We start from the raw sequence: 27,078 nt of genomic DNA, 5'->3' as shown, positions 1-27,078 counted from the left end.
GTATTAAGCTATGTTAGCTATGTAACTACAAAAATGCTTGACAAATATCTTGTCAGAAAATAATACTAATATTTTCTCCATCTAGTGAAGTCTTTTTCTAAAATTGGACGACTTTAAGATGCACGTTGCCAAGGCAACAGTCGGCCAATCAATCCATTATCATAGATCGACTTATGAAAACAATGCAATTAACAATAAAATTTGCTGAAAATATAATTTTTATTGTATCTAATAAATAAAACCGTTAAAAAGGTTTTTAATTATATCTAAAACTAATAAAATATTACGTTTATTAAAAAAGCTATGCAAACATATTTTTTATTTAATTTAATATTTTCGTATATTCTTAACATATTTAACTTGTATTTTAAAAAATCAAATCAAATTTATGTCTTGCATTAGTTAAAGTTTAATTACACTATTATCAAAATAAATAACTAAGTTAAAATAAAAAATAACTAATTCAAGGTAAATAAACTCATACATTTTGTATGGAAATTACTTTAAATATTGATTAATATTCGTGTGACCTATGTTTTTATTTAAACACTCATGTCCAATTAAAACGTGACACTGAGTCTAAAATCAATAAATGATTCTACCTTAAAGTTATTTACACCTCAACAATTAAAAAATATTATTGCAAAAAAATCTTTTGGTTATATGAAAGATTTAGCATTTGTAAAAGAAGAACGGATTGATGTGAAATACATCAGCAATTAAATTTTGATTTTATTAAACGACAGAATTATTAATAATCACATTATATTTACATTTTATACTATATTTAATCTGTAAATTTAATATATTTTATATATTTCTTAATAATTAAAAAAATTGATTAATATTATTATAAAACTATTTCAAACACTATTAACATACAACTTTTAAGAAGGTAAAAATAAAGTGCTATATATAATATATTATATTACTTGATGATGAAAAATATTTAAATTGTTGTCTTGCTGCTATTTGATTTCAGTTTCATTTAATTTATTTTACAAGGTTCAATCGACATTATTTTTATGCGTAGTAATTAACAAATGTTTAATACAATTGATTTTTATTGATTTGTTTCTAAAAGTTTCAAAAACTTCTCGAGACAAAATAGTTGTGACAGGACAAAATTTAGTTTGAATTCTCATCTCTAAAGAAGTTCTATATTGCTTTTACGAAGAATATATAGAACTGAGAGACAAAAAGAGACACGGAGGAAGAGTGTTATAAAATGTAATATAATCAACTCGAGTTTACACGAAGAGGCTTCAATGTACTACTGGGACTTTCCCCATGGGATATTTCAATAAATATTCTCAAGACGGGAAATTTTCCTGTGAAGAGTCAATACAAACGATAACACTTTAAATTTAATTAAAATCCTAAATGTAACTTCTTGAAAATTACCATAACAGAAAAGCACTATGATGTTGAATAATCAATATGATGTTTTTATATAGAAAGCCATGCAAATGTGTATAATCTAACTACACAATCAGAAACATTTAGCATTTAAATAGTTGAAACAAATATTAATTTTTTGTATAGTTTTTATCACAATGTTTTAATTAAATATATTATTTTATAATATATTATATTAATATATTATTTTAAGGCTACATTTATGTTTTCCGAAATAAAAATTCTCTAAAAAAAAAAGTAATAAGAATTAATTAATCAATTAATTATTTATTAACTACTATACATTTCAAAATTTAAGATTTTTTTGAGCTATGATAAAACTAGATTGAATAGTCTTAAGTTTGAATTAGTCAATAACTTTATAGTGAAAATACACAAAGGGGATTAGTTAATATAAATTATAGGAGAGAGGGATACGCAACGTAAATTAATTTTTATCTGTGCGTTATAGTAAAAATAGAACGTCGCTAAACACTACTTTGCACTTTACTACATTTTCTAAATCTTTAATTTTTAATATCCCAAAAGATATTATAACAAAACTGGTTTTTGATCAGCCAAAATTTTATTTAGACCACTCTTTATTTAACAGGAAAATAATAATAATTAGTCAGTTGACTTTCGAAAGCTACCCCTGAAATTTACCCTTAGAAATAATTTATTCCTAGAATAAACTTGATATATATAATGGTCCATAAAAATTAATTAAATTTTAATTTGTACATATTTACAAAAGTAAACTGTATTTAATGAAAAAATGAGAGATATCATTCTTAATAAATTACAGTGTAATATATAGAATGTACCAACCTGTTTCCACAAATTCTATAACTTTTGATTTACTGAATATATATTGTGATATTCTCGTTAAAAACTGGTTAGTTGTAATGTTACGAACCTTGATTTTTGGGATCTAATCAAATCCGAATAGAACTTTCAATTTTAAAACCAAAATAAAAAATACAATAAGAAAACGGTGACCAAAATGACATTTTTTCTTTTACTACGAAATAGTAGGATTAGGAATTAATAGGAATTCGTACATAAAAGATAAGGTATAGAGACAAATGTTTTTTTTTGTATGTAACATAATCTTTAATTCAACACATTTTTGAAACTGGAAGTATTTCAAAATATTATCAAAAGTTAAATTGAAAAGGTTCATGAAAAAGTTGCTATTTTGAACCTCATTGTGTATACATAAAAAAAGGATAAGATTTTCAAAAAAAAATATGGTTAATAAAAAAAAATACCTAAAGCTTTTATGAAAAACAGGAAAAAATGTTTTGATTCACCAATCATTGTTTTAAATAAAAAAAGTTTTAAAAAATGTTGACTTACCGAATTTAAAAATAGTAATTTTTGGGGATTCCCTCCATTTATGGGATTGTTTTCAATTTTTGAGGGTAATGCCTAATATTAGATACGATTCATAATCTTTTGATGTATCTATCATAAAAATCGGTCCAGTGAGAGCTTAGAAAAAATGGCAACAGACATAAAAAAAAATAAACACATCACAGTAAAATTAATATCGTCTGAGCTTCTCGTCGAAGCTTCAAAAAAAATTGACAAAACACACTTTTTTACTTTTATAGAATAAAACTTCAAACAAATAATTTAATAATTCATGGGTAGTATTCATATTATAGATATTCCTAACATTATAAATATAGGCGTATTTTGATGAAAATATTTGTTGGGAATAAATTGATTTTTTCCCGCATCCTTTTTTTATAAATACATATTTTTTTAAACAATGAGAAAAATATTTTAAACATAAATTTTAAAATAATCATTGGCGAATGAGGGTTTTGTCTTGAGAGATATACATAACAAAATTTTTCACTTTCCTCTCTAAACGAAATAAATTTGTATCATTGCTATACAATAATTTTTATAATTTAACACTCATCTTTTCTATAATTACTGCAGTACAAATAATAAGAAATAGATATTAAAAATTTTTTTATTTTTTTATTTTCTTTGAACACAAAAAATATATTGAAATAATTATAATAAATAAATAATACTTTCTTAAATTATTGTCAAACTGATATACTTGCTAAGTACATATTATTATTATGCATTTATTATTAATCTAATACAGGGGCGTCATTTCAGTTTTTTTTTTTGGGTGTGCAATAATTTTAAGTTGGCCTTTTTGAAATTTCATCAGGCCATATAAAAATAGATATACCTACTAAAATAAATACAATGTTTTTGAAATTTGAATTAATGTATAAAAAATTGGTGCATATTTTTGCAGGCCAATTGGGATTGTTTTCAGTAAGGGTGCAACCGCACACCTTGACCCCCTTTAAATGACGCCCCTAATTTAATGTCACACAATGTATAATCAAATTAAAAAATGGCCATTTATGAGGTTATCATTTTTATTAATGCTTATTATTAATTATATAAAATATTCAATATTTTTATTAAACTAATATTAAATATTTATATGCTGGCTTATTTATTTTTATTAAAATCATCTATTATAGAACAAAAAAAAAAGGTGCTGATAATAAAATGAAAAAACGGTATTTGATTTTACAAGAAAATGATTTAAATATAATTTATGCACAGATTGAAATCTGACAGTAAGTAACATCACTATCATAAAATTCTTCGATACTAATTTTTTAAAAAAAATGTTTTGAAAGGAGAAGGAGGATTTATTATCTTTCCAACCATTCACTTTCAATGCGTCATTGAAGTCGACAGTAATTTTAAAAAAATTCCTTAAAAATTTGTGTACAATAGTTCATTTAAATATTAAATATTTTTACACAAAAAATGTACTTTTTTCATTATCTTTGATGCCAAAATATTTTTAAAATTAAGTATATTACATAATCTCTATTTTAAGACATATGTTAACATGTATGTTTTCGGGACATTTTCAAAAGTTATGTTGATATTATTCTACTTCTTGTAAGCATGTTTCAAGCTTTGAACCCATCCTTTGCAGGGGACGGAGTCAAATTATCAAACAAGTATGCCAAATATAAGGCGAATATTTTTGCCTAACAAGGTGCTTGTTTTTTTTCGCTCTAAACTCAAAATATTGTTGAAAATATATAAAAAAAAAAACAAATTTTGAAGCCATAATTTTAATATTAAGTACTTATCCATATCAGCTAAAGGTTTCCCATTTAAAATGGTTATGCTGTATTGGTCATTTTTGTAAAGCGTCTATCCTTTAGAATATCCCTTTTTTAAGCGACGTGATAGTATAAAAGCTGAGTTGAGTTAAAATTGCTAAGTTTAAAAAATAAAAACCTAAATTTATGTGTATTTTAAATGGAAATCTTTACAAATACACCATAGTAAAATGAATATTTTTCAGTTTTGCATCGAAGCTAAAATAAGTAATAATAACAGCCAGTAAAAGCTTTCGACTTATAATCATGATTTTACTATAAAACATAAATCTGTGGTTATTGTTTTTTCTTAGTTTTATAACATGAGGTTACTTTAGTTTAGTTGAGTTTCTCATGCAAATTTTTTAGTTGTTAATTGATGTTATTAATATAGGTTTTGGGTATTGTTATGAAGTTGTTTGTACATATTAATTAGGGAGCTTTTAAAACTATTATCAGAAATTTGTTTTGGGTGGTTTATTTTAAGTTTATTAAGTTTATTTTACTACGAATAATTAAAAAAAATATTTGTTATAAATATTTGAAATTTGACGTTGGTTTGATGTCAAAATAATAATTGTACAATGATTTTACTTAAAATGTGCTTTTTCAAGAAACAATAAATTACTCTTTAGACTTTATTTTCCAGAGTTGATACATTATTACCCGCATAACAAACAGTTAATTAAACAGGCCAATCATGAGAACCTCGAGTTTCTAATTTAAAAACTTTTATAATAGCAGTGGTGTTTTGAGTGGTATATGCGAGCATATGACGTATACACTCACTAAGTTATGTCAATTAACGTGTAATCTGTAAAAGTACAACAATACGTGGGAATATGTTTACCTTGCGTATATGTGTGCTATACATTGTGCATATCTTGAAATAAAATAAAAACTGTAAGTATTTATTATACTATATGAGATTTAAAGCTTGATTTATTTGAATAGTGTATTAAGTACATAATACAAATACATTGTATTTTTATCTTTATCAAATAATATTTATCAATAAGTAAAATCAAGTAACAACTTAATTGGTTATTATCAGTGCTTGAATTGGCCAAAAATAAGTAGGGGAGCTCAACTTCAAAAACAATTTGAAAACTGCGTCCCTAGCATTTTGAAGACCTTTTTTTTTTTTACTCATTACTTTATTTAGTATTTATTAATAAATTATATTTCATTATCATACTAATATTTAAAAAAAAAAAGGTGGTATTTTCCACCGTCCTCATAAAAAAAAGTAGTTGGGGTGCGCAAAAAAAATTTAAAAAAAAGTAGAGGAGCTACGTCCCCCTGCGCGCCCCCCCCCCCCCAATTCGAGCACTGGTTATTATAATTTTGATTTTAAAATTTCAAGAATAGTTGAAAAATTATGTGTTTTATGTATAAATTATACATAAAACAATGCAAATTGAGTATTATTTAATAATCGCAAAAGTAATTATTTAGTGTTGATAATAAATCCATCATTAAATATTTTAATAAATAAAATTTAAAATAAAAAATATCATTTCTTGACACAACAATAAAACAGAAACTCCATAATATATAGTTAGATATATTTTTAACCCTTACGGTCTAATATATATACATTTATAAATTTTGTTTGAGCCATTTTAAAAAATCTGAAATTTATCCAAATTTGTTATTGGAATATAAAAATTTAAAAATCTTTCACTAATTGTTGATAAAATTTTAGGTGTTAAACACAATTAATACAAAAATCTAATTGTTTATTAACATTAATAAAGGTTTAATCTGAATAGAAGTAATCTGTGATACTATTCAGTTATTTGCAAGATTGATATAAATTTTACCTGATTATTGGATTTCAATGCAATTATTTATAATACTAGTTTAAATATCAGATATTAAAAAAAAACTGATACCGATAAATTCGACATCGAATAATTTAGTCAATATCATAAATCCAATTGCATATTAGTGTAATCCTACTCGTAATATTTTTTCATCGTACCCAACCTTATTTGAACTTTTTTTTTCATCATATAAAGAATTGAGAAACCATTTTTAAAATTCATAAAAGTAATAATTAATATAATTATCAACTAAGTGATTATACAATTAATTATTAGTCATTAAAAATAATTGAAAAAAGATTCTATGTTAAGTACATTATCCTCTTTATTATGAATGAATGTAAATGTTTTCTCAGTTAGTTTTAATATCATTACCTTTTCAAATGAGCTTTTTATATGATTGGAAATAAATCCAATAATATCCCTATGATATTTCTACGTTCAACCATTAATTAATTACAATCAATGAAAATTAAAGAACGAAAAGCTCTAAATTAAATCTAATATTTCAGAAACCCATCAACGACAAATTAATAAATAAAAACAGTTTTGAAAATGTTAAATTTTTTGCTTTTGGGTAGTACAAAATTAGACTGCAAACTATATTATAAAATAAATTTAATAAGGATGTGTTTTTATCATCGATGTACTTTAATAATTTTGAATTAACCCTTCACATTTTGGGCGTTAATTTATTTCTCTCTTATTTCCGTTATTACATGAAGTTATTAGGTAAAGAAAAAATTAGATGTCGACAGCATATAAGGTAAGTAATTACTAACGAATTGAATATTAAAATTCACGATTCAAAAAATTTAAAAATAGTATAATTATTAACATACATGTATAGATAATTCTTAACACATATGATATAATGGAATAATAAATATTGATAAATATATTTATTTGTGTACGAACTTTCGATACTTTATCTCAAATTTACACTACTGTAAGTAAAAATAACGCGTATATTAAAAATATTATGCTGATATAAGAGAATCTTTGTATCATTTCTTACAGTTTATTCACTAAATGGTTCTTGAATTTAACAAGCAAACTTCTGATCCACTAAATTAATTGAGGCCATTTGTATTTTAAAATGTATGACTACTTATTATAATTCATAACATTAGTAGAGAAATATTAAGAGTTCTATTAAACTATATAAAGTATATGAATAAAAATACTTTTATTAATATTTTTAAGCAAAACGAAGACATAAGTCTTAAATAATACAATGTTTGTACATTTAACATACATTCCGATTTATGTTTTATATTACACGAAAAAAAGTATAGAAAAAATTATATTAAAACGTAGTATTTTTTTATTTTATATTATTCGTCCTACAAACAAATATTCATATTTGTAAGAATGGTTTGCATTTTGCAACTTTGGGGTAACGTAATTTTAGCGACTAGTGGTTTGAAATTTCTTTTATTCTCTGAGACTGGTCCATAGCCGAGATTATTATTATTGTTGTGAGTTCGGCCGCAACAGCCGACAGTCGCGCCACCATCTCACAGCGGACGTGCCACACTTAACCAACAGTAATGGTATTGCGGTCTGTGGATGGCCAGTGTTGTCACATTCGCGGCGCGTTTCAGTCCTCGTAGCCGGCTGTTATCATGTAAGATGATCAACCTTACGATTGATCACGTTTTCGTAGAAAACTCATCGTGAACGACTAACAGTTCGAACATGTCCGACTTAATACAAAAAACTTTTATTGTTTCCTTTTTTATGGCCACCGTTGCCATACGAGAATTACAGTGTGCATATTGTGACGATCACAAATTTAAGGAACAAAAGCCAGGTGTTCAATTCACCAAAGAGTTGACATCGTTCGAATATGGAGCCATCAGTTCGTTCAAGACACTTCACTGTTGCGGCAAAAAGTATCTTAGTCTTGAATGGTAAGACCTCAATTTCCATATGTCTTTAAATAACCTAACTAAATATAATTTAGTTTTTGAGACAATTATTTACTCAATGCAATTTAATACTGTATATAAAATATTTGCCTGTTGCAAATACACTAAAGCGATAATTTTCGCAAATTCTTAAAATTTTTTACAACCTTCAAAACTTAAAAAATATTAACCGTCCTATCATCAAATAAAATTTGGGTCAGCGAAATTGTGTATTACAACACAAATATATATATATATATGTGTGTGTTAGGGTTAAATCAAATGTCTTTTTTTTACTTTAGAATGAAAGAATCTGAAATCTCGATTTCTAGGAATTATTGTGCATCAAAGCCAAATATTTTCAATAAAAATTAAGTATATGGCATTGTCTTTAATTTGACGTAGGCTTAATGAAGACTTTTTTAAATAACATTATCAAAAGTTTTAAATAAAAAAATATTGATATCATGATTGAAACAATCTAGTACTGAGTATATAGTACTGAGAGGAAACTTCTCAGTACTTCGGTTAATTTTAATTAACCTAAGATTTTTAATCTGACGAAAGAGATTTCAAATATATATAACTTAGTTTTAGTAAAGTATTAATCAAAAACCATAAGAACATAAACCATAATATAAAATAAAAAAATAGTTTCCCTAACTAAATAATTAATTGGTCATCATATAATAAATTTAGTATAATTATCGTACTTAGCGTAAAATTTCTTGTGAAATTTCCTTTACGTGAGTTTTATTTTCGTAATTCTAAATTAATTAAAAAATAAGTTAGGAGGCAGAGAAGTTATTTTTAAAACTGCTTTATCAACTCAACTTAAGAGAATAGGGTACGGGTTAACTTTAACGTATTGGGCCCAAATTTTTTACAGCTCATATTTATGAGCTTTAAAAAAAATATTTACAATGTCTCAAACTTAAATAACAACGCTTATAACTTTTTATCAATTATTATAATTAAGAATTTTTTTAAAATAATTATTGTCTTAGACAACGTTTAAAGCCTTTTCTTATTATTTAATGTTCAGTAAGTAAGGAAATGGGTTTCTATTGTTCTCATTGTTTGTAATTGACCTGTTTTCTTACTTACTGAACGTTCTGTATATCACAATTGGGAAAAAAATATTATATTTAAAAATTTTAAAACAGCTTTTTTTTAGTCCTTTTTTTACAAAAAAAAAAAATGATAGATTGATATCAATTTCAGTACCAGTAATAATTGAGTTACAAGCATTTTATTACATGGGTGGAATAGAACGCCGGCGAAGTATATGTACATAAGTATAAGTAGTAGTGGCACCCACCCTCACTAAATACTCACTTTATGTATTAAAGTGCTATTTATTATAAAAAATGTCTATTTTGAAATTTTGAAAAAACATTTTTAAACATATATATATATATAATAAACTATGTTTATAACGTAGTATAAAAAGGCAATTGTTTTTTCTAAAAAAGTTTCGATTAAATTATAATTGTATGAAAAGTTATAAGCGTTGTCAGTTTGGTTTAAGACATTCTGTATACCTGTAAACCTGTATATATATAACTTGTGGGGGTGTTTCTTTTTTTTTTTTTTTAATAACAACACACTTAATTAACTAGTTTAATAGATAGATATTGATTTATTTAAGAAAATTACTGGTCTATAACGATTTTTGGACCTGTATTACAGAAGTTATTAAAAATTTAGAGTATTGACTGGAAATGAGACACAAGTGGTGCTATTTTTATCACAAAACATTTCTCGGCCTCATTCCTCCTATCTTCTAAGTATAGATTAGGGTGGTCCTAAAATTCCAATGTCTTTTTTTTTTTACGCTACCCCTTAATTTTTTTTTAAAGTCAAAAAAATGAGCTGTGCAAAATTTGGGACCGATCCGCTAAGGTTAACCCGTGCCCCCCGGGCCTATTAAGTTGAGTTGAAGATGCAGGACATTTTTTCCGATAATTGGTTACTATTTGTTAAACGTATTGTTTCTGCTCTTCATTTGTAGTTAATATATTGTTGTAGTCTTCGTTAGATTTATTTAAAGTAATTAATTTGAACACTGATTTTTTGAAAATGGATCCATCATTTTGGAGTGCGAACAATATTTACATAAATGCTTTAAATACTATAAGCAAATTATGAGTCGTTAATGATACATACGAGTGTAGCATTAAAAATTAATCGAAAACTACAACAATTTCCTAATTGTAAAAAAAGTACATTAACAAAAAATATTTTGTTTTAAAGTTATTATTATTTTAAACAAAATAAATTAAAAATTGTTCATAACAAGTAAAATATTTTATAAAAAAAAATTATGTTATAATAAAATCAGGTTTGTTTTCTGTCCATAATATAATAAATGTTAACTCGAGAAATTCTTTAAAGTCATTCCTTGGTTGTCAAAAATTATTATCTTTTGATGTTCTGGTTCTATAATTTTTTTAATATTACTTTCAAAAATGTAGGGTTTAAAAAATTCTTTATTTAAATCATTCCAAGCCTGCTGAAATCGCTTGAAAATTGGTACGTCTTTGCAGTAGAACAACTAATTTTACTATCGAAAATGCTTTTGAGTATAGTTTCAAAAATATGGTGGCGGCAAGGTAAATAAAGCAATTCTTTTTCTAAAAATCGTTCCAAAACATAAGTACCTCTTAAATGACCACTATTGATAGCAGTTCTATCGAAAGATAACGCTTTTACTGATTTATTTATGTTCCATTGGACTAAAGTTTCATATAGCAATAATATTTGATTTTTAGACAAAATATAATACTACAATAAATTTTGTTACGTTGTTCATTAATAATTAATTAACTATCCATAAAATAATAAATCTAGTATAATTATCGTACTTTGCATAAAAAATTAAACTTTTAGAATTTTTTTTTTAACGAATAAACGTTTACCAAAGAATAAAATGAAAATAAATAAGTAAAATTAAACAAAATCAGTTATAACGTATTTTTAAGACTTTTACATGTTTTATACTGTACGTAGTGTTTTTGTGGGCTATTTATTAAGAAAACAACATTGAAATTATTATTTTTGAACTTCTTGTAAAATTTCCTTATTTGAGTTTTACTTTCATAATTCTAAGTTAAGCAAAAAAAAAAAATGTAAGAGACATAGATCAGTTGTGTCTATTAAATTTGCGTCTTCTACTCAACTTAATAGGCCCGGGACGCACGAGTTAACCTTAACGAATCGGTCCCAAATTTTGCACAGCTAATTTTTTTGGCCATTAAAAAAAAAAAAAAAGACATTCGATTTTTGAGGGCTACCCTAGTATAGATGTTTTAATATTTTTTTAAATAATGGTCCAAAGTTGATATTGACCAGTTTTTTTCTTAAATGGAGATACATGTAACTATAATAGCCAAGAAAAATAAATTGACATAAAAATTATTATTTTAAGAGAAATTGACTGGCTATGCTAATAAAAGAATCATTCTGTATACATTTATTTTTTAACGTTTTTGCAATCCGTTAAGGGTTGCATTATAAAAGCCTCCTTTAGGAGAAAGTTTTTTAACTATAGATACTCCAAGATCAGTTGTCAGTATTAGGGATGGTGTTTCAATTACTACTAAATTGTAGTAACGAGTCTCGAACCTGAAACAGTGTGGCACAGGTATTGCCGCGTTGCTAACTCAACCTCACTATCTCTCTTTACAGTTTATTTTACCTTTGTTAAATGTAATATTTACGAATTACCAATACAACTACTTTATAAAGATTAAAATTTGTTCAAACAAGGTTAAATTTATTTATTGTTAACATTACGGTTAATAGCCCATAAAACACAGTATGTATTTGACAACAAATTAATTAACTTAAAATTATCATAGAAGCTGTGAGTTTTAAAAGGAAACTGATATAGGAATCGTATTTTCTGTTAGATAAAGAAGGAAGTTGCTAGAAATTTTGAATAGGAGTTAAGTCATGAGGTGGAGGGGAATATTAAGGATAAAAGCAGCAAAGCGCACAAATTTACGCTAGTCTCTTTCGAGCAACATAAAGTCTGTAGCTGTATAAGAATCTCATAACACCGAACCATATTTGGGAATAGGGCAATTTATTCGAAAATAAATTAAAATGTTACTCTTAAACATAGAATTTAGACCTGAAATAAAATCGATTGTCTGACAAAAGTATCATTTATACACAGTTACTATTAAGAAATGGCTCGCAATATTTTAAAATTCAATTCAAACCTAAAGAAATATGTATTTATATTTAATGTTTTTTATCGATCATCTATCAATGATATTTATCAATTAATTCCAATTTCGGATAAACTTGTATTAGTCAGTTTTAAATTTTCATATATAATTTTCAACCTTGATCTATTTTTAAGTTACGTCGTCGTTACTTGATTTACCGCTTTATTGTTTTCTTGGAATTAATAATAAATGTGTTTTATACCAAAACTGATTGAACAAATTCTACGAAATCTTCTTTTTTCCAACAATAATATTCTAACAACTATCGTGTATGTATTTATTCTGATAAATCGTGTGGAATCAATACTCTTCTGTTTTCAATAATTAATATATTGAACGGTAGTTACAGAGATGTACTAATTTAAGTTGAATATTGAAAAAGTATCTTTTAAGTTTGTCTGATTTTTATCAATCAACATTGTTCATTTCTTAACCACAAAATATAAATTATTTATAAGTATTTCGTATACAGTATACGAAATACTTATAAATACCACAGTGGTTAAAATAACCATATCGGTTATTGGTAATTGACCGGAAAGAAGATAGTAGAAAACGGTTCTTAATTATAATATTCACATTTGCCAAATATTTGAAAACTACTTAAATTAAGTTGTAAATTATACGTTTCATCGATTTTGTATTGAATCACTGACAATTCCAAATTTCTTATAAATATTTATGTCGGTACAGTTTGAGAATAATTTGTAATAGGTAACGTTCATTTTTTGGATGCTAGGCCAATAACCCCGTTGCCATAGTTGTTTTTTACTGGAAGTTACTGATAAAATTACCAAGTTGACCCACATATAACCGAAAACAATAGCTATATAGTTCTTGTTCAAAATTAATCTTTTGAGTTGGGTTGAAACATAGTCTTTATCTACACCAATAATTTGAAAACGGTTTCCTTTATTATTAAAATCGCTATGGTTCTCCGATATTATTTATAAGGAAACCATTTATCATAAACTTCAGTGTGGTCATATTAGGAAGTGATTATGTGTTATACTCTAATAAAAAAAAATTGTCCGAATTTTTACATACATATATTAAATGGTTTTAATGCATACAATGCAAGAGAAAATTCTCATAAATTTTGATATAAATGTTATATTTGTGTGCGGATTTTCAATACTTTATGTAAAAATTACACTACGGGCATATTACAAATATCATATTAATGTATGAGAATTTTTGGCTAATTTATTACAGTGTACTTTGATTATTATTTTTCTATAAACTGTATTAGTATTAATTTTTCTGATAAACTCCATTTATTATTATATTTTCTCATCTTAGGTATTGTTTATAACGATATCGTTGCTATACTCTGTAAAATATAAATATCTAAGTCTAGTTAAAATTAATTTGAATGACATATTTTCATATGACTATTTATGTTACTCATATTTTTTTTACTTTAGAATTAAAGACTGAGTCAATTGAAAAGGAAGTCAAATTAATCATTTTAAAATATAAAATGATGTTTTTAAAATGACATAATAAAAATTAAGATATAATGAATTTTTATCATGTTTAAATGTACATCTAAAACTAATTATTTTGCTAAATCTCTTTATTTACATTTTTCATCTCTATAGTACATATCAAAAGTTTTTATAAAGCTTACGAACATTTTTTTTTCAATTAAATGTAATATCCCATAAACTTGTCATTGTGAACTCTTTCATTTTATAAATGTCCATAGTTAATAAAGTAAATACATTTACTGAGGAACACGTAAATATTTGTGTACTGTTCGTCTTAAATTAAGTTAATAATTAACTTTATTTATTTTGAAATGTTAAAGTATAATATAGTTACTAAGTATAAATGAAATAGCTGTTTCATTAGTTGCCGGGATAATAATAATGTTTAGAAATAAAAAATTACTTTTACAGTTCATTTGCACTAAATAAATAGTAAATAAAATTTTGTCAACGAATTGTGCTACAAGAAAAATAATATCCAATTTATAATAAAATCTATGGCTATTTTTCGAAATCTGATATGCAACTTTTTGGAATGAGAATTGATAAAGTGCATAAAACAAACCTTCTCGATTCAATTGACCTCTAATATTCTGACACACAACAAATAACACTTTTTTTGATAAATTACAAAAAAATCTGAAAAACTTAATTTTGTAACATATCAGTTTTTGATTATAAGACACAGAAATATATTTTTATTGTATATAATTATGCAACGACAACATAATTTTTTATGTACAAGAGATGTACATTTAAATTTAATATTATTAGTTTAAATATTAATAAAAAATAATGGTGCATTTTGTTTTGAGTTTAAAAATTATATTTTGATAACCGTAAGAAAATTAAACCTTACAACCACACTCAGAGAAAAACCTCGATCTATATAATAAATTCATTGTTCAATTTGATAAATACATCATTACTATTGAATCAATGATATATTTATCAATATGATATTTTTTTTCTTGTCTTGAACAATAATTATTTATAAGAATAGTTATTTTGTTCGTATTAANACACCCAGAGAAAAACCTCGATCTATATAATAAATTCATTGTTCAATTTGATAAATATATCATTACTATTGAATCAATGATATATTTATCAATATGATATTTTTTTTCTTGTCTTGAACAATAATTATTTATAAGAATAGTTATTTTGTTCGTATTAATAAAACATTATCATAAACCCTTGATAAAATTTCTCTTTCAATTTTGATTGAGGTTTTTCTTTGGGTGCAGTGTATGCTTTTTTCGAATTATCTATATACGCTTTTTGGTATAACTCGTAGTGTTGTTATTTTTTTAATACTACCCGGCAGTAGTCTTTTATAAAATAATATTTTAACGCGAGGGTTATTGATTATGACAATATTGTATGTGTATTTGTGATAATTCTTTTAAGTCTCGTGGAAAAAAATACGTTAATCTTTATTAACCGCGTTTACAAAATTCATAAAATCTTTTCCCCTATATACAGATATATATAAGGATACATAATTTTTTATTTTCCACCTACTTAATTCGGTAGTAAGTAATCCTCAAATGTCTTCATGCGATAACTCGCTTTGGTTATTCTATAGTTAAGTGTATTAAAGTATTATATGTATAATCAATGGGTAACTTATCGAAATTTTGTCTTAGATACGTGTCTAAATAATTATAATTATTTTATGAGACTTGATAATTATCAAGTCTCATAAAACGCGGTATAAGTAATTTTTGAAATAAATACCCTAGTAAAAGTGGATAAGCTGTCAAATTGATGTATAAATTATATCAATTTTTAACTACTTGTATTTTTGTAAGTATTTTGTATGCGAATATAAAATTACATGTTTTTCGCATATAAATATGAAATATTATATTAAGACAAATAAAAACCATAATACCCATCCACAGTACGTCATAGTGATGTTAAAGTGGAGTACGTTCAATATTTTCTTACGGCATTAACTATTAGCTTACTAAAGGCTAAATCCGCTGCTTTAGTCCGTATTAAAATAACAATTTTTGTGACTGCGAGGCTACTTATCATTTGAATTTTTTCAAATAAAAATATTTTACGATAACAGAAAATATATTGTTCTTTATTCATTTCAACATTGAATATGTAACATTTCACGGAAAGCTCCTCATAATTAGTCGTTTTATATAATTTTGTACGTATAACTCGTTCAGAATCTATAATTTTTGCTTACCAATGATAACACTTGTTATTAATTGTGGTAATCCCACAATTACTGAATATTTGATAACGGCGGTGTTTATTCAGTTGGATTTAACTAAATTAAAAAATGAATGTTTAAATTTTACAGAGCCCCTGAGTATAATTACTCACAATACACCCGAGTATAATATATATTTTTTTTTATTTGCTAAATTTCAGTGTATATAAAAATTACTTTGAATATTATTTGCGTTAATATTGGCGTTCAGTAGTCAATAAATTATTAGAAAAGCGATATAATTTTAACACGTGTTATATTGCTCGTGCATGAGTATGGTTAGATTGTGCATAAAATTAAACGTTTCACTTGATTGAAAACAATAACTAAGAAATAGTTTTTAACGTTGGCGGCGACTATGTAAAACGTAAAAGAATAAGACTGTTCATTAAAAAAGAGATCCTCGGAATTGTGAAGTATAGCAGAGGTCGTATTCTCGGAACTCCGTCCGTCGCAACCATTCACCGTCTCTTCAACATTCCCCACACTTCTACACATCTTGGATTGTCTCACTGTACCACGAGAACTCGCTTGCGTGAGTGCCAGCTTAGTCGTTGTACAAATATTTATACCGTGTATTATGATGAACCTGGTGTTAAAACGAGAACGGTTTAAGCAATAAGGGTAAAGCAACACAAAAATGATGGCCCACATTAGATTAATCGTAAAGTGTTACTACCAAGGCGTACATATTAGTAATTTAAATTCGAGTAAATTTGCTTTTCCCTTGTTGACGGCCTAACGCCTTGTAGTACCGATCGACAACAACAATATTGTACTCGGTTTAGATTTACGAATTAATAATGTACTGCTTCAGTGGCCACAAAAAATAATAGCAACCCCAGCAGTTTGTTTCACAATAGCCTTTGGCGTCGTGCCCTCTTGCTCTTTGTTACTATTATTATGTATGTATACATACATTATTATATTTTGTCAGTATTGTATGTTTTCCAGCGTGTTCTTTCTGCTACAAACGCACACAATGCCGTCTTCGATCTCGCTCGTGTGTCAGTCTCTCCATTGTACAGAGCGCGTGTGCTCCGATTCTAAGAATGAAGGTGAATAAAATGTCGATGGAATATTTTCTTCGCCTGATCCTACTCCCCTTCTCCCTTTCGACGAACTTCAGTCTGAATAGTATTATTGTGTGTTATGTGGAATATTTTATTTATCCCAGTCTGTTTGATGCGTACGGTACATTGCAATAGAATAATTATATAAATTTTATAATAAAGATGAAAAATTATCATGGAATCTGTTGAAAGTTATGACGCATTGGTGTTTAGTTTACTGCCATGACAAATAGTTTTGATTAATTTGATGAGCCCATCGAAAAATAAATCTTTCTCGCAAACTGGTGATATTTTTTTTCTCAACTACTACGTCATTGGCAGAGGCCAAGTGAAATATCTGCCCCATTACATTTAATTTGACTGTCGAACAATGGAATAAGGAATTCTTCGACATAATTAAAAAATCATTTCCTTAGTATGCCACCATGTTATTGCAACGCTTTTGTGTTCAGTTAAACTAAATCAAACATGTGCGTTTACAACATTAAGTTGTACATTTTCATTAAAACTTATTAACGTTTCCAGTTAATTGCCAGTAGATTTAATGGATAACCACTAACATAATCAATTATTAAGCATAAACTTTAAACTGTAACTGGAATATGTTTGAATATATGAAATTTTATTAGGTTATATCGGTAATTAATGGTGGTTGGAACTTTACGTCGATAAGTTTATCCTTATCTATCATTGTACCAAAACAATATTTAATTATGAAATTACCCATCAGACATTTACAATCCACCCCAATCAATACTTTTGTTCAAATGTCAATTAAAAATATTACCATCTAGAAAATATTTCAAGGAGTTATAACTCGGGAATAATTTTATCATTGATGCCAAAAAATAAGTAATTAGTTAAAAAATATATTTTACTAACAAAGCTTTATAATTAAATATACCAAGTATTAAAAAATTTTACTGAGTACCTACCTTTTTATACCCTAATTTATTCATTAAAATATTCTTTGGTATCAATATCTAGAAACTAATAAAAAAAAATTTTTTGCATTATTTCATTGAAAGTATACTATTCCAGGAACATATTTTTGTTATAATAAAAAAAAAAAACTAAACACTGCCGCTCACGAAAAGATGGCAACCCCCAAACTAATTTTAGTCTATAAAAACAAAATAAAAAATATGCATGAATTCTTCGAAAAACCTTAAAATATTGTGCTATAAACTAATCAATAATATTATTTCAAGTATTTTAGGTAAAAAATCAAAATTTTCCAATACTTTTTTCAAGTTATCAAAAATATGTTTTAATTTTTATTTTCAGACAAAAATAAACTGTTTTATTTATTTAAAATGCATTGATCTCCAATCATTTCAGAGATTAAAAATTTCAAATAACTCTATTTTTTATATACTTCAGCTATTTTATGGGGTCGATTTTGATATTGCACATAAATAAAAAGTATTTTTGAAGCACATAAAAAATTATGCTAAATAATATATTTTTTATTTTTATCTCAATTTTGAATTTACACCGGCGTAGATTTGAAAACAAATTAAAAATTAATTTTTTCATTTTACAATTTTTGATTTTTTTATGGTCCTTAAGAGGATCAATTTTTTAGTACATTTATTCAAATCCAATTATAAAAAAAAAAACATGAATTTTTTTACTTTGCTGCAATAATTTGAAATATAGGGAAAAATGAATATGGGTTTCAAACTTTCTGCGAGCATCATTGTAGGTCATATACAGAGTGTTCAGTAAGTAAGAAAACAGGTAATTGTTGCTACAAACAATGAGAACAATAGAAATCCGTTTCCTTACTTACTAAACTCTATATAATATATTCATGTACACATCTTAAGTGCAAACAGTAAGCTTTGCATTTGAAGAGGATTGTTCATTATTTTTAAAAAATTATAGATTTGTCATTTATTTAATTATTTCTGCTCTTATCAGAGTAGATTAATATTTTACGAATATAGTAAACCTAAATTAAAAAGTATTATTACTTGCGACTCTTTATAACAGTTTGAAATACTATACTGAAAATTGGTGTAAACTTAGTTTATGTTTAAATTTATAGTAACACAATATATTGGTTTTAATTATGTCTGACCTCTTAAATATATTATTTTATTTTCGAATATATCCTGTCATTATTTTTATTTTTGCCATCTATTGAGTTACTTCAATTTACCGCTTTGCAGGTAAAACGAAAATTGTTTTCCACGAAGGAAATAACGAAAAAATACAAAACCAATGACTGTTACGAAATAACAGGAACTCTATTATATTATTTTAGAACTGATTTCTCGGAACACACGTTTCGAGCATCCGTACAAAGACTTTTTTTCGAGTATGATTCTCAATGAGGTGCGTTGAATAATCGTTATCGGTAATACATACCTTATAGTAAAATCTCTTATGTTTTTTACCGTATTTTTTCAATTAATCCTAGGTCAAAATAAAAAAAAAAGCTGCATAACGGAATATTGTTGTTCAGTTTTCAGGTTACTAAAAATGACAAAGCGACGCTTGATATTAACTGTATTTATCCAGTTAATAACATTTTTTTACGAATCGTACTTGACAATTTATAAATGGAGATGACTCTTTAAAAATGTTATAGTATGATGTAGGATAGTTCTTTATTATCTAATGTCATGTAAGACTTATAGAAATTATAAAAATAATTATAAAATTATAAAAAACTTCTAGAAAGATATACCTCAAATAATTATTAACTAGCTTGGCAGGTCCGGATTATACATAATTGTGGACCCGGGTCCAGATTTCTTAATAGGCCCTTGGTAGTACACATAATTTTTTGATGACTTATATAAAAGGTCAAAATATTGTCGAGTGAAAAAAAAGGTCACCAGTAACTTATTTTCTATTAACTTTTTTTGGGTCTGATGCTTAGGTAGACATTAACCTTCTTCAAAGTCGTATTTGTTTACAAGTTATACAACACACCAATCGGATAATTTGAAATTACAGGTAGTCCGGAAGATACATATATAATGTTCGGATAGTCTGGATCATAAATTTTGGCTTTTCTGGTATCTACGAAATCCATAATTCGTATCCTTAATAACTACCAGCGGTGTCTTTTAACAAGTTATTATAAAAAATATTTGTTATCTCAAACATTGAATTGATAAAATCGTTATTGTAATAATTCAATCATAACATCAAACACAATGTATATTAATATTGTTAAAATTTTGTTAAAATTTTGTTTCATTAAATTAATTTCTTAATTATAATTATAGGATCTTGAATCTTGGCAATGTTATTTAATAGGTAGATTGCTGATTCTTAATAAATTTTCTGGTAGATAGAGTTGTTACTTTTCAAGCCGACATAGGGTAGGGTTTTGTTTCAGTTGAAATACAACCAACTCTTCTGCTATTTGTCATAATATTACGCTCCATTACTTATGCAATTTGTTGAACTATTGAATCGGAGTCTGGTTTCAAATTAATTTAATTATTTAAAAATATTAATAATTTATGTAGGTGAAGTTTCTGAGAGATGTTTGGTTAAAACACATTTGACATGGTGTCACCAGTTCATATAAATTATAAAAAACTTTCCCAGACGTTAAGCGTCTGAGCAAACGTGTGTTGTTAAGAACCCTTTTCGTTAATAAGTAGGGTGACACCGGTGTCACTTTCATCTGAAAAACGACAACATTCTGTATTGAAATTTAGGCAAACCCATTCTAAAAATTGAAATTTTGTTAAATAATGTATTAAATAAAACATTGTTTTAAAATAAAAATAAATTACTTAAATGAGTAGAAATATTCGTATTTATAACTTATGACAATAGTGTATCCAAAATCACTAAAAATGGTAATTATTACTATGTAAAGGCGGATTCCCACGACTGGTGTACTTGCCAAATATTTGTCACTTGTGTATACTTCTCATGCCGTCGGACCATTATACTTGTACAATTATTGATCTCATGTCAGTTTCCCTCGGATTGTCGGTATATATGACACAAGTCAAAGGAATTAATGACTTGACAAGTTTACACTTCACTAGTGTACACTTGTGTACTTGGCCAATATTTGATTTTAGAGTGGCTGGCTATCGGTAACATAATTTTTTCTTCCCCACCCGCCTCTATATTTCTACAAAATAGTGATGGTTCATATTGGCCTAATTAGTTAATTGAATTTAATAGTTAGGTAAAACTATTTTATAGTATAATTGTAAATATAATTTAAAATTAAGGTTGATTGTATAATGTATTAATTATATAACTTATTAATTTATGAATGTTAAGTATTATATTATTGGAAAGTTTAATATTTTACTAAAATGTTTATATTTGTAAAATTCTGTTACATTTTTGCAAGTAAAAAATTATGTACGGTGTTATATTACGGTGCGTAGCTGAAACACTATTAGTTTTACTTTGTCGTGGTTTTTTTTCTTTAATTTTTTGGGGAACTAGCCTTCTCTAATTTGCTTTAATTGCTATTGTTGTTGTGTACCGAAAACAAGATTTATGCAGTTTAGTACTGAAAAATATTTTATAGTAATTTCATTTTCTTTTTTTAAAAGTTATATTACAACTATAAGTGTAAAAATAGTTTTATTTCAAGCTTCGATGGCTATAATTAAATACAAATGAATTATTGGCCAATTTTTTGTTTTTGCAACCCGGCTCATAGAAATTAAGTAAAATGATAATTCTTTACGTTTATATCAGTATGTATCACCTTTAAGTAATCATAATAAGAATGCAAGCAAAAAATGAATATAGGTAGTAAATAAATAAAAGGCTTTACTGGAAATGCCAAATTACTAAAAAAAGTAGATAAATGTATTAACGTTATAAATTGAATACGTTTCCACTATCAAAACTCTATTTTTAAGTGGTTGCTGTGATCATCCACCATATTTTTTTTTGAATTTTTTCAAAATTAATTGTTTGTACTTTAAGTACTCTCCACACATAATTATGTATGAAGCATAAATAGACATTTTATCATTATTACTAGCCATTTTAATTAACTTATGGTTAATTAGATAAACAAACACTAAAAATTATAGGTAAAAATTAAAGAACTATTTTATCTAAAAAACATTAAATTAAAAGGTATCAAAACTAGCAATATTAAAAAGTGTATTTCAAATCGCTCACTAAAACGTCCACATACTGCAGCGCTAAAAAAGCAAATGATACGTTACTTAATATTTTTCAGATCCCACCCCGAATACAATTATTTGACATTTGATCCAGTCGTAGGAATAGTATACTTGGCTATTGTTTATTACTTGTATAAGTGTACAAGTATTGGTATAGTACTTGTCAAGTATACCAATACTTCATTTGTTAATAATTAGATGATTTGGCCAGTGTACAATTATTGGTGTACTTGGCAAGTACACCAGTCGTGGGAATCTACCTTTACAGAAGTATCAGTAAATCGTGCATTGATGAGAAATTGAGGTATGACCTCCGGATATAAGTAAACATTAATATGTTGTTAAATAATGTTATTTAAATTTACGGTACACCTAACATTACTTAATTGCTTTAATTGTACATTACGATACTATACCAGTTCTTTATGAACGTTGGTTTGTTTTTCAGAATAATACTTAACAATAGAAAACTGTTTTTTTATTGATTTATGATGATTTAGACATCATAACGAATAGCAAACAGTTATGATGAGAAAAATGCTATTTTAACACTCTTTATAAAATCTATTCCATTAAGAACGTATAAGTAATTCGATTGTTTGTCGTCATCATTATTATTTTATATTGTTGCATGTGACAACTTTCTGTCAATGCGAACGCACTAAACTTACTTTTAAAACGTGTAAAAAAACTCAACTGAAATTTAGAATACAAAATAATAATTATTTTGTATTTTACTATAACGAATAAATATTATTCGTTACAGTAATAAAATGGAGCTTTGTTTTAAACATCTATATTTTTTAAATTTACTAGTGAAAGAGTGTTATCAATTAACAAATTTAATAATTTTAATTAAGTTTTAATAATTGTTTTTTTTTTTATGTTGACGATAATTTATCATATTTTAGCCCATAGGGACAGAAATTTTCTATTACTATTCAAAAATTCAGTAACTAAAAATGTTTCATTAAATAATTTTATAAAAAAATAATTGATATTTAAAAAAAACTTATTTTATAAGTTTTTTTACTATCAACACGCCTATATTTTAGAATAATTTAGAATTAAATAATAGAAAAATAATAAGAATTATTTCTTTTATTTTAATTTATTAATTGTTTTTATACTCATTATTTTAATCTTTTAAAATTACCAAAGTTTTATAAGAGTAACTTAATCCTTTAAAATTAAGCTCTATCACTTATATAACAGTCAGTATTATTTAACTTGCAAATTTCGATTTTCCCAGATAATAGTGTTGTAAGGTAACCGCAATATTTTCATGTCTTCTAATATTTTGAATCTTAAAAGTAAATTAAATATCATTCAAGAGGATTTTCTTGGAACGTAAAATCATTAACTCTGTGGTTCATTTATAGTTTCAGGCAAAACTTTATGTCGTAAAGGTGAATTATGTTGTATTAGTCATACTTTCTAGACTGGGTTACCACTATTATATTATTTTAGCAAACCAGTTTTTTTGTGACACACTACAGATCTAATGGGTTTTTGTGTGGTTAGTCGGCCTGGCGCGTCATTTACCTTTTTTTTTTTCTTTTTTTTTTCCTTTTGTACATAATTCCAGACTTGTTTAGTTTAAAAACCGGTACTAAAAATTCTTTTCACATTGCCTTTCAAAATATTTCACGTGCAACTTAAGTCCTTAATAAAAAGAACCTCAAATAAAATTTTACGTGAGAAAACTTTTTTATGGTAAACAAATATTCGAAATCAAAAAAAACTTTTTATTGTCATCAGTAGTTGTTACTTTTGATTGCAATATGTTTAGTGAATGACAAACTTTGTTATTTGTTAGCAGTAAAACATTAAAGATAGTTAATCGATTATTATTTAGAACTTAATGTCAAATCAGTAAAATTTTTATCAAATAGAAAGTTAGAATGCGAAACTAAAGGAGGCTATAGGGGCGGTCTCCTCTAATGGTAATAAGTACTCTGCGTTATTCATACGCACGGAGTTTTTTTACATAAACATAGTATCTGCCCCCATATCCGTAATGAGTTGGTTGATCCACGCCTGAGGATAAATTATTCATTCAATGAGGCTTCAATGATCTGTATAGTTTATTATCACCATGACGCAAATTGAAACGGAATAGAAAAAAAATTTGAAAAACGAGTTGTAATCTTGTACTATATATGTAGTGCATATATTGAGTATTTGTTTCCGTCGGATGACTTGTCACAGGTGACTTGTATTTATTTAAGTCTCACGTAGAGGATGTATCATTATTAAGCAGCAGCCATGACACTGAGATTTTATTCATCTGCATTAAGAGTGGGATTTAATAAAGATAATTAATCATGTTAATTGATATTCAGTTTATGCTGTATTATCATCACCCCACATAATTTTACACTTGAAATATCAGCTATAAAATGATATTCATTACTAAATTCATACAATACTATCTCAATATATACATCAAATAACAATACAAAAGTTATAAATTACAATTAAATTCTTTCTGGTTGAAACAATTGTTTATTTTCGTATCAATTAATTCGTAATCAATACGTACTGATTTAGTTGTGTTTTATGATATTTTTAAAATTCATATTTAATGACTTCAATTATAATTGTATATATTGCTGTGAGACTTGCATACATAATTGGACGAATGGTACCGAAGTTTATCAATAATTTTTTTTTGTGTTTCCTTACTGTGTAGATTTTATGACTTTTGTGGCTCATCTAAGTTTCTTCTCTTAAATTTTCTCATTTTAGAAACTGTTTATGGTGCTGAAATTAGATAAACTCTTGAAATGTCAACTATTATATCAGTCGCATTTAAGGAAATTTATCTACTTCCATTGATGTCTATTAAAATGAAGGAATTCTTTCAGAGCCATTTAATGATTCTTGTTCCAACAAATAAGATAAATTTATGATTTTATAGTTTTTAAAGTTTATATCTGTTTTAATACAAAAACACTAGTGAAAATGTACACTTAAATCACGAAAAAATAGTTTTATACTTAGATGTTATGAAGATTAATGACGATGGTTGGATTTCTAACATTATCTTACCGATTACAACAATGTCGCGTTTTTGACCAATAAGAAGTTGGTCCATGATTGAAAAACTTTTTTAAGCAAAAAAAAACCATATTAACTTTTATTTTGTAAAGAAACGATTTCTTAAATGATTTTACTGTATTAATGTATCAAACTAATAGTATTTAACAAATCCTATTATTAAAATAATACTTTAATTGAACATTAATTTCGATTATTTTTTTTTTGAAATAGAGAATGAAAGTAATAGGAACGATTACGTTCCATAAAAGTAAAGGTGTTATTATTAACAACTTTATTATAACAGAACGTTTACCCAAATAGCTTGTTATCTTTAAACGACAGACTGTAGTAATAATATTCAGTAATAAAATGATAAATAATGATGTATATGTGGCGGCTTAGCTGATATAAGTGTTTGATTCCAAAATAAGCAATGTCGCTTTATCGCTGTAAGTAGTAACTGGTAATAGTTTTCTCAGCTAAGTACAAACGTTAGAAGTTAATAAACTCCGAGGAAATTGTCAGCGGTAACATCATCTTGGTAAACATACANATAGTATTTAACAAATCCTATTATTAAAATAATACTTTAATTGAACATTAATTTCGATTATTTTTTTTTTGAAATAGAGAATGAAAGTAATAGGAACGATTACGTTCCATAAAAGTAAAGGTGTTATTATTAACAACTTTATTATAACAGAACGTTTACCCAAATAGCTTGTTATCTTTAAACGACAGACTGTAGTAATAATATTCAGTAATAAAATGATAAATAATGATGTATATGTGGCGGCTTAGCTGATATAAGTGTTTGATTCCAAAATAAGCAATGTCGCTTTATCGCTGTAAGTAGTAACTGGTAATAGTTTTCTCAGCCAAGTACAAACGTTAGAAGTTAATAAACTCCGAGGAAATTGTCAGCGGTAACATCATCTTGGTAAACATACAACGAGACTCATCTATAAAGTCTACAATCAAGAAAATCCAGTTCGATAACAATGCTTATTACGTGATATTTTTTTAGAAAATTGTAATTTCTGCGTTGACATTCTATAAAAAACGCGCTACTTTGACGGCTTTAATGGAACGTATATGACCGAAGACTTTTTTTTTTTTTGCTCATGATTGTCCAATATGTGTATGTATCATGTAGTTAAATATTTCTTACAAATTACATGGTTTTTAATTACACCACAATATAATTACGACAGTCATACAACTGCAGGTGACGTCATGTCGTCTACATTACCCGTTCTTTAAAGTTAACCTTACTGTGGTTTTTGTCGGTATCTCGTGCAATTAGTTTTCTATAACTTTGTCAAATATAAGTATAAGAGCTACACTAATTCAAGTTCGATTTACCAAGAATAAGATATTGCGAAACACAGTTTGTACGTGACAGTGTTGTCGGCACCGCTGTTATTTCTCAGAGTTGCCAGTAACTTCCTGTGCTTGCATCAAGACTTGAGAACACAATACTGGCAATTTATTTGTCTCGTCTACATGAAAAAAATAGACCCTAAGCCATTGTTGTTGCCTTTTAAT

The 27,078-nt window shown here is 26.2% G+C and overlaps 1 protein-coding gene across 1 annotated transcript in view; it reads left to right on the top strand.

The window, feature by feature from the left end:
• Window positions 1-7,948: 7,948 nt before the first annotated feature.
• Window positions 7,949-27,078, top strand: part of LOC126905477 (uncharacterized) — a 38,576-nt gene continuing 19,446 nt past the window's right edge. The window contains exon 1 of the mRNA XM_050685201.1: window positions 7,949-8,310. Within this exon, the coding sequence (XP_050541158.1) occupies window positions 8,096-8,310 (215 nt within the window). The 5' untranslated portion in view covers window positions 7,949-8,095. The remainder of the gene's footprint in view (window positions 8,311-27,078) is intronic.

The sequence above is a fragment of the Daktulosphaira vitifoliae genome, unplaced genomic scaffold (genome assembly GCF_025091365.1).
Source record: "Daktulosphaira vitifoliae isolate Bord-2020 unplaced genomic scaffold, ASM2509136v1 Scaffold_4, whole genome shotgun sequence".
In the NCBI taxonomy this organism is placed as follows: domain Eukaryota; kingdom Metazoa; phylum Arthropoda; class Insecta; order Hemiptera; family Phylloxeridae; genus Daktulosphaira; species Daktulosphaira vitifoliae.
Note: the sequence above shows the minus strand (reverse complement) of the source record. Positions and strands in the feature narration are given on the sequence as shown.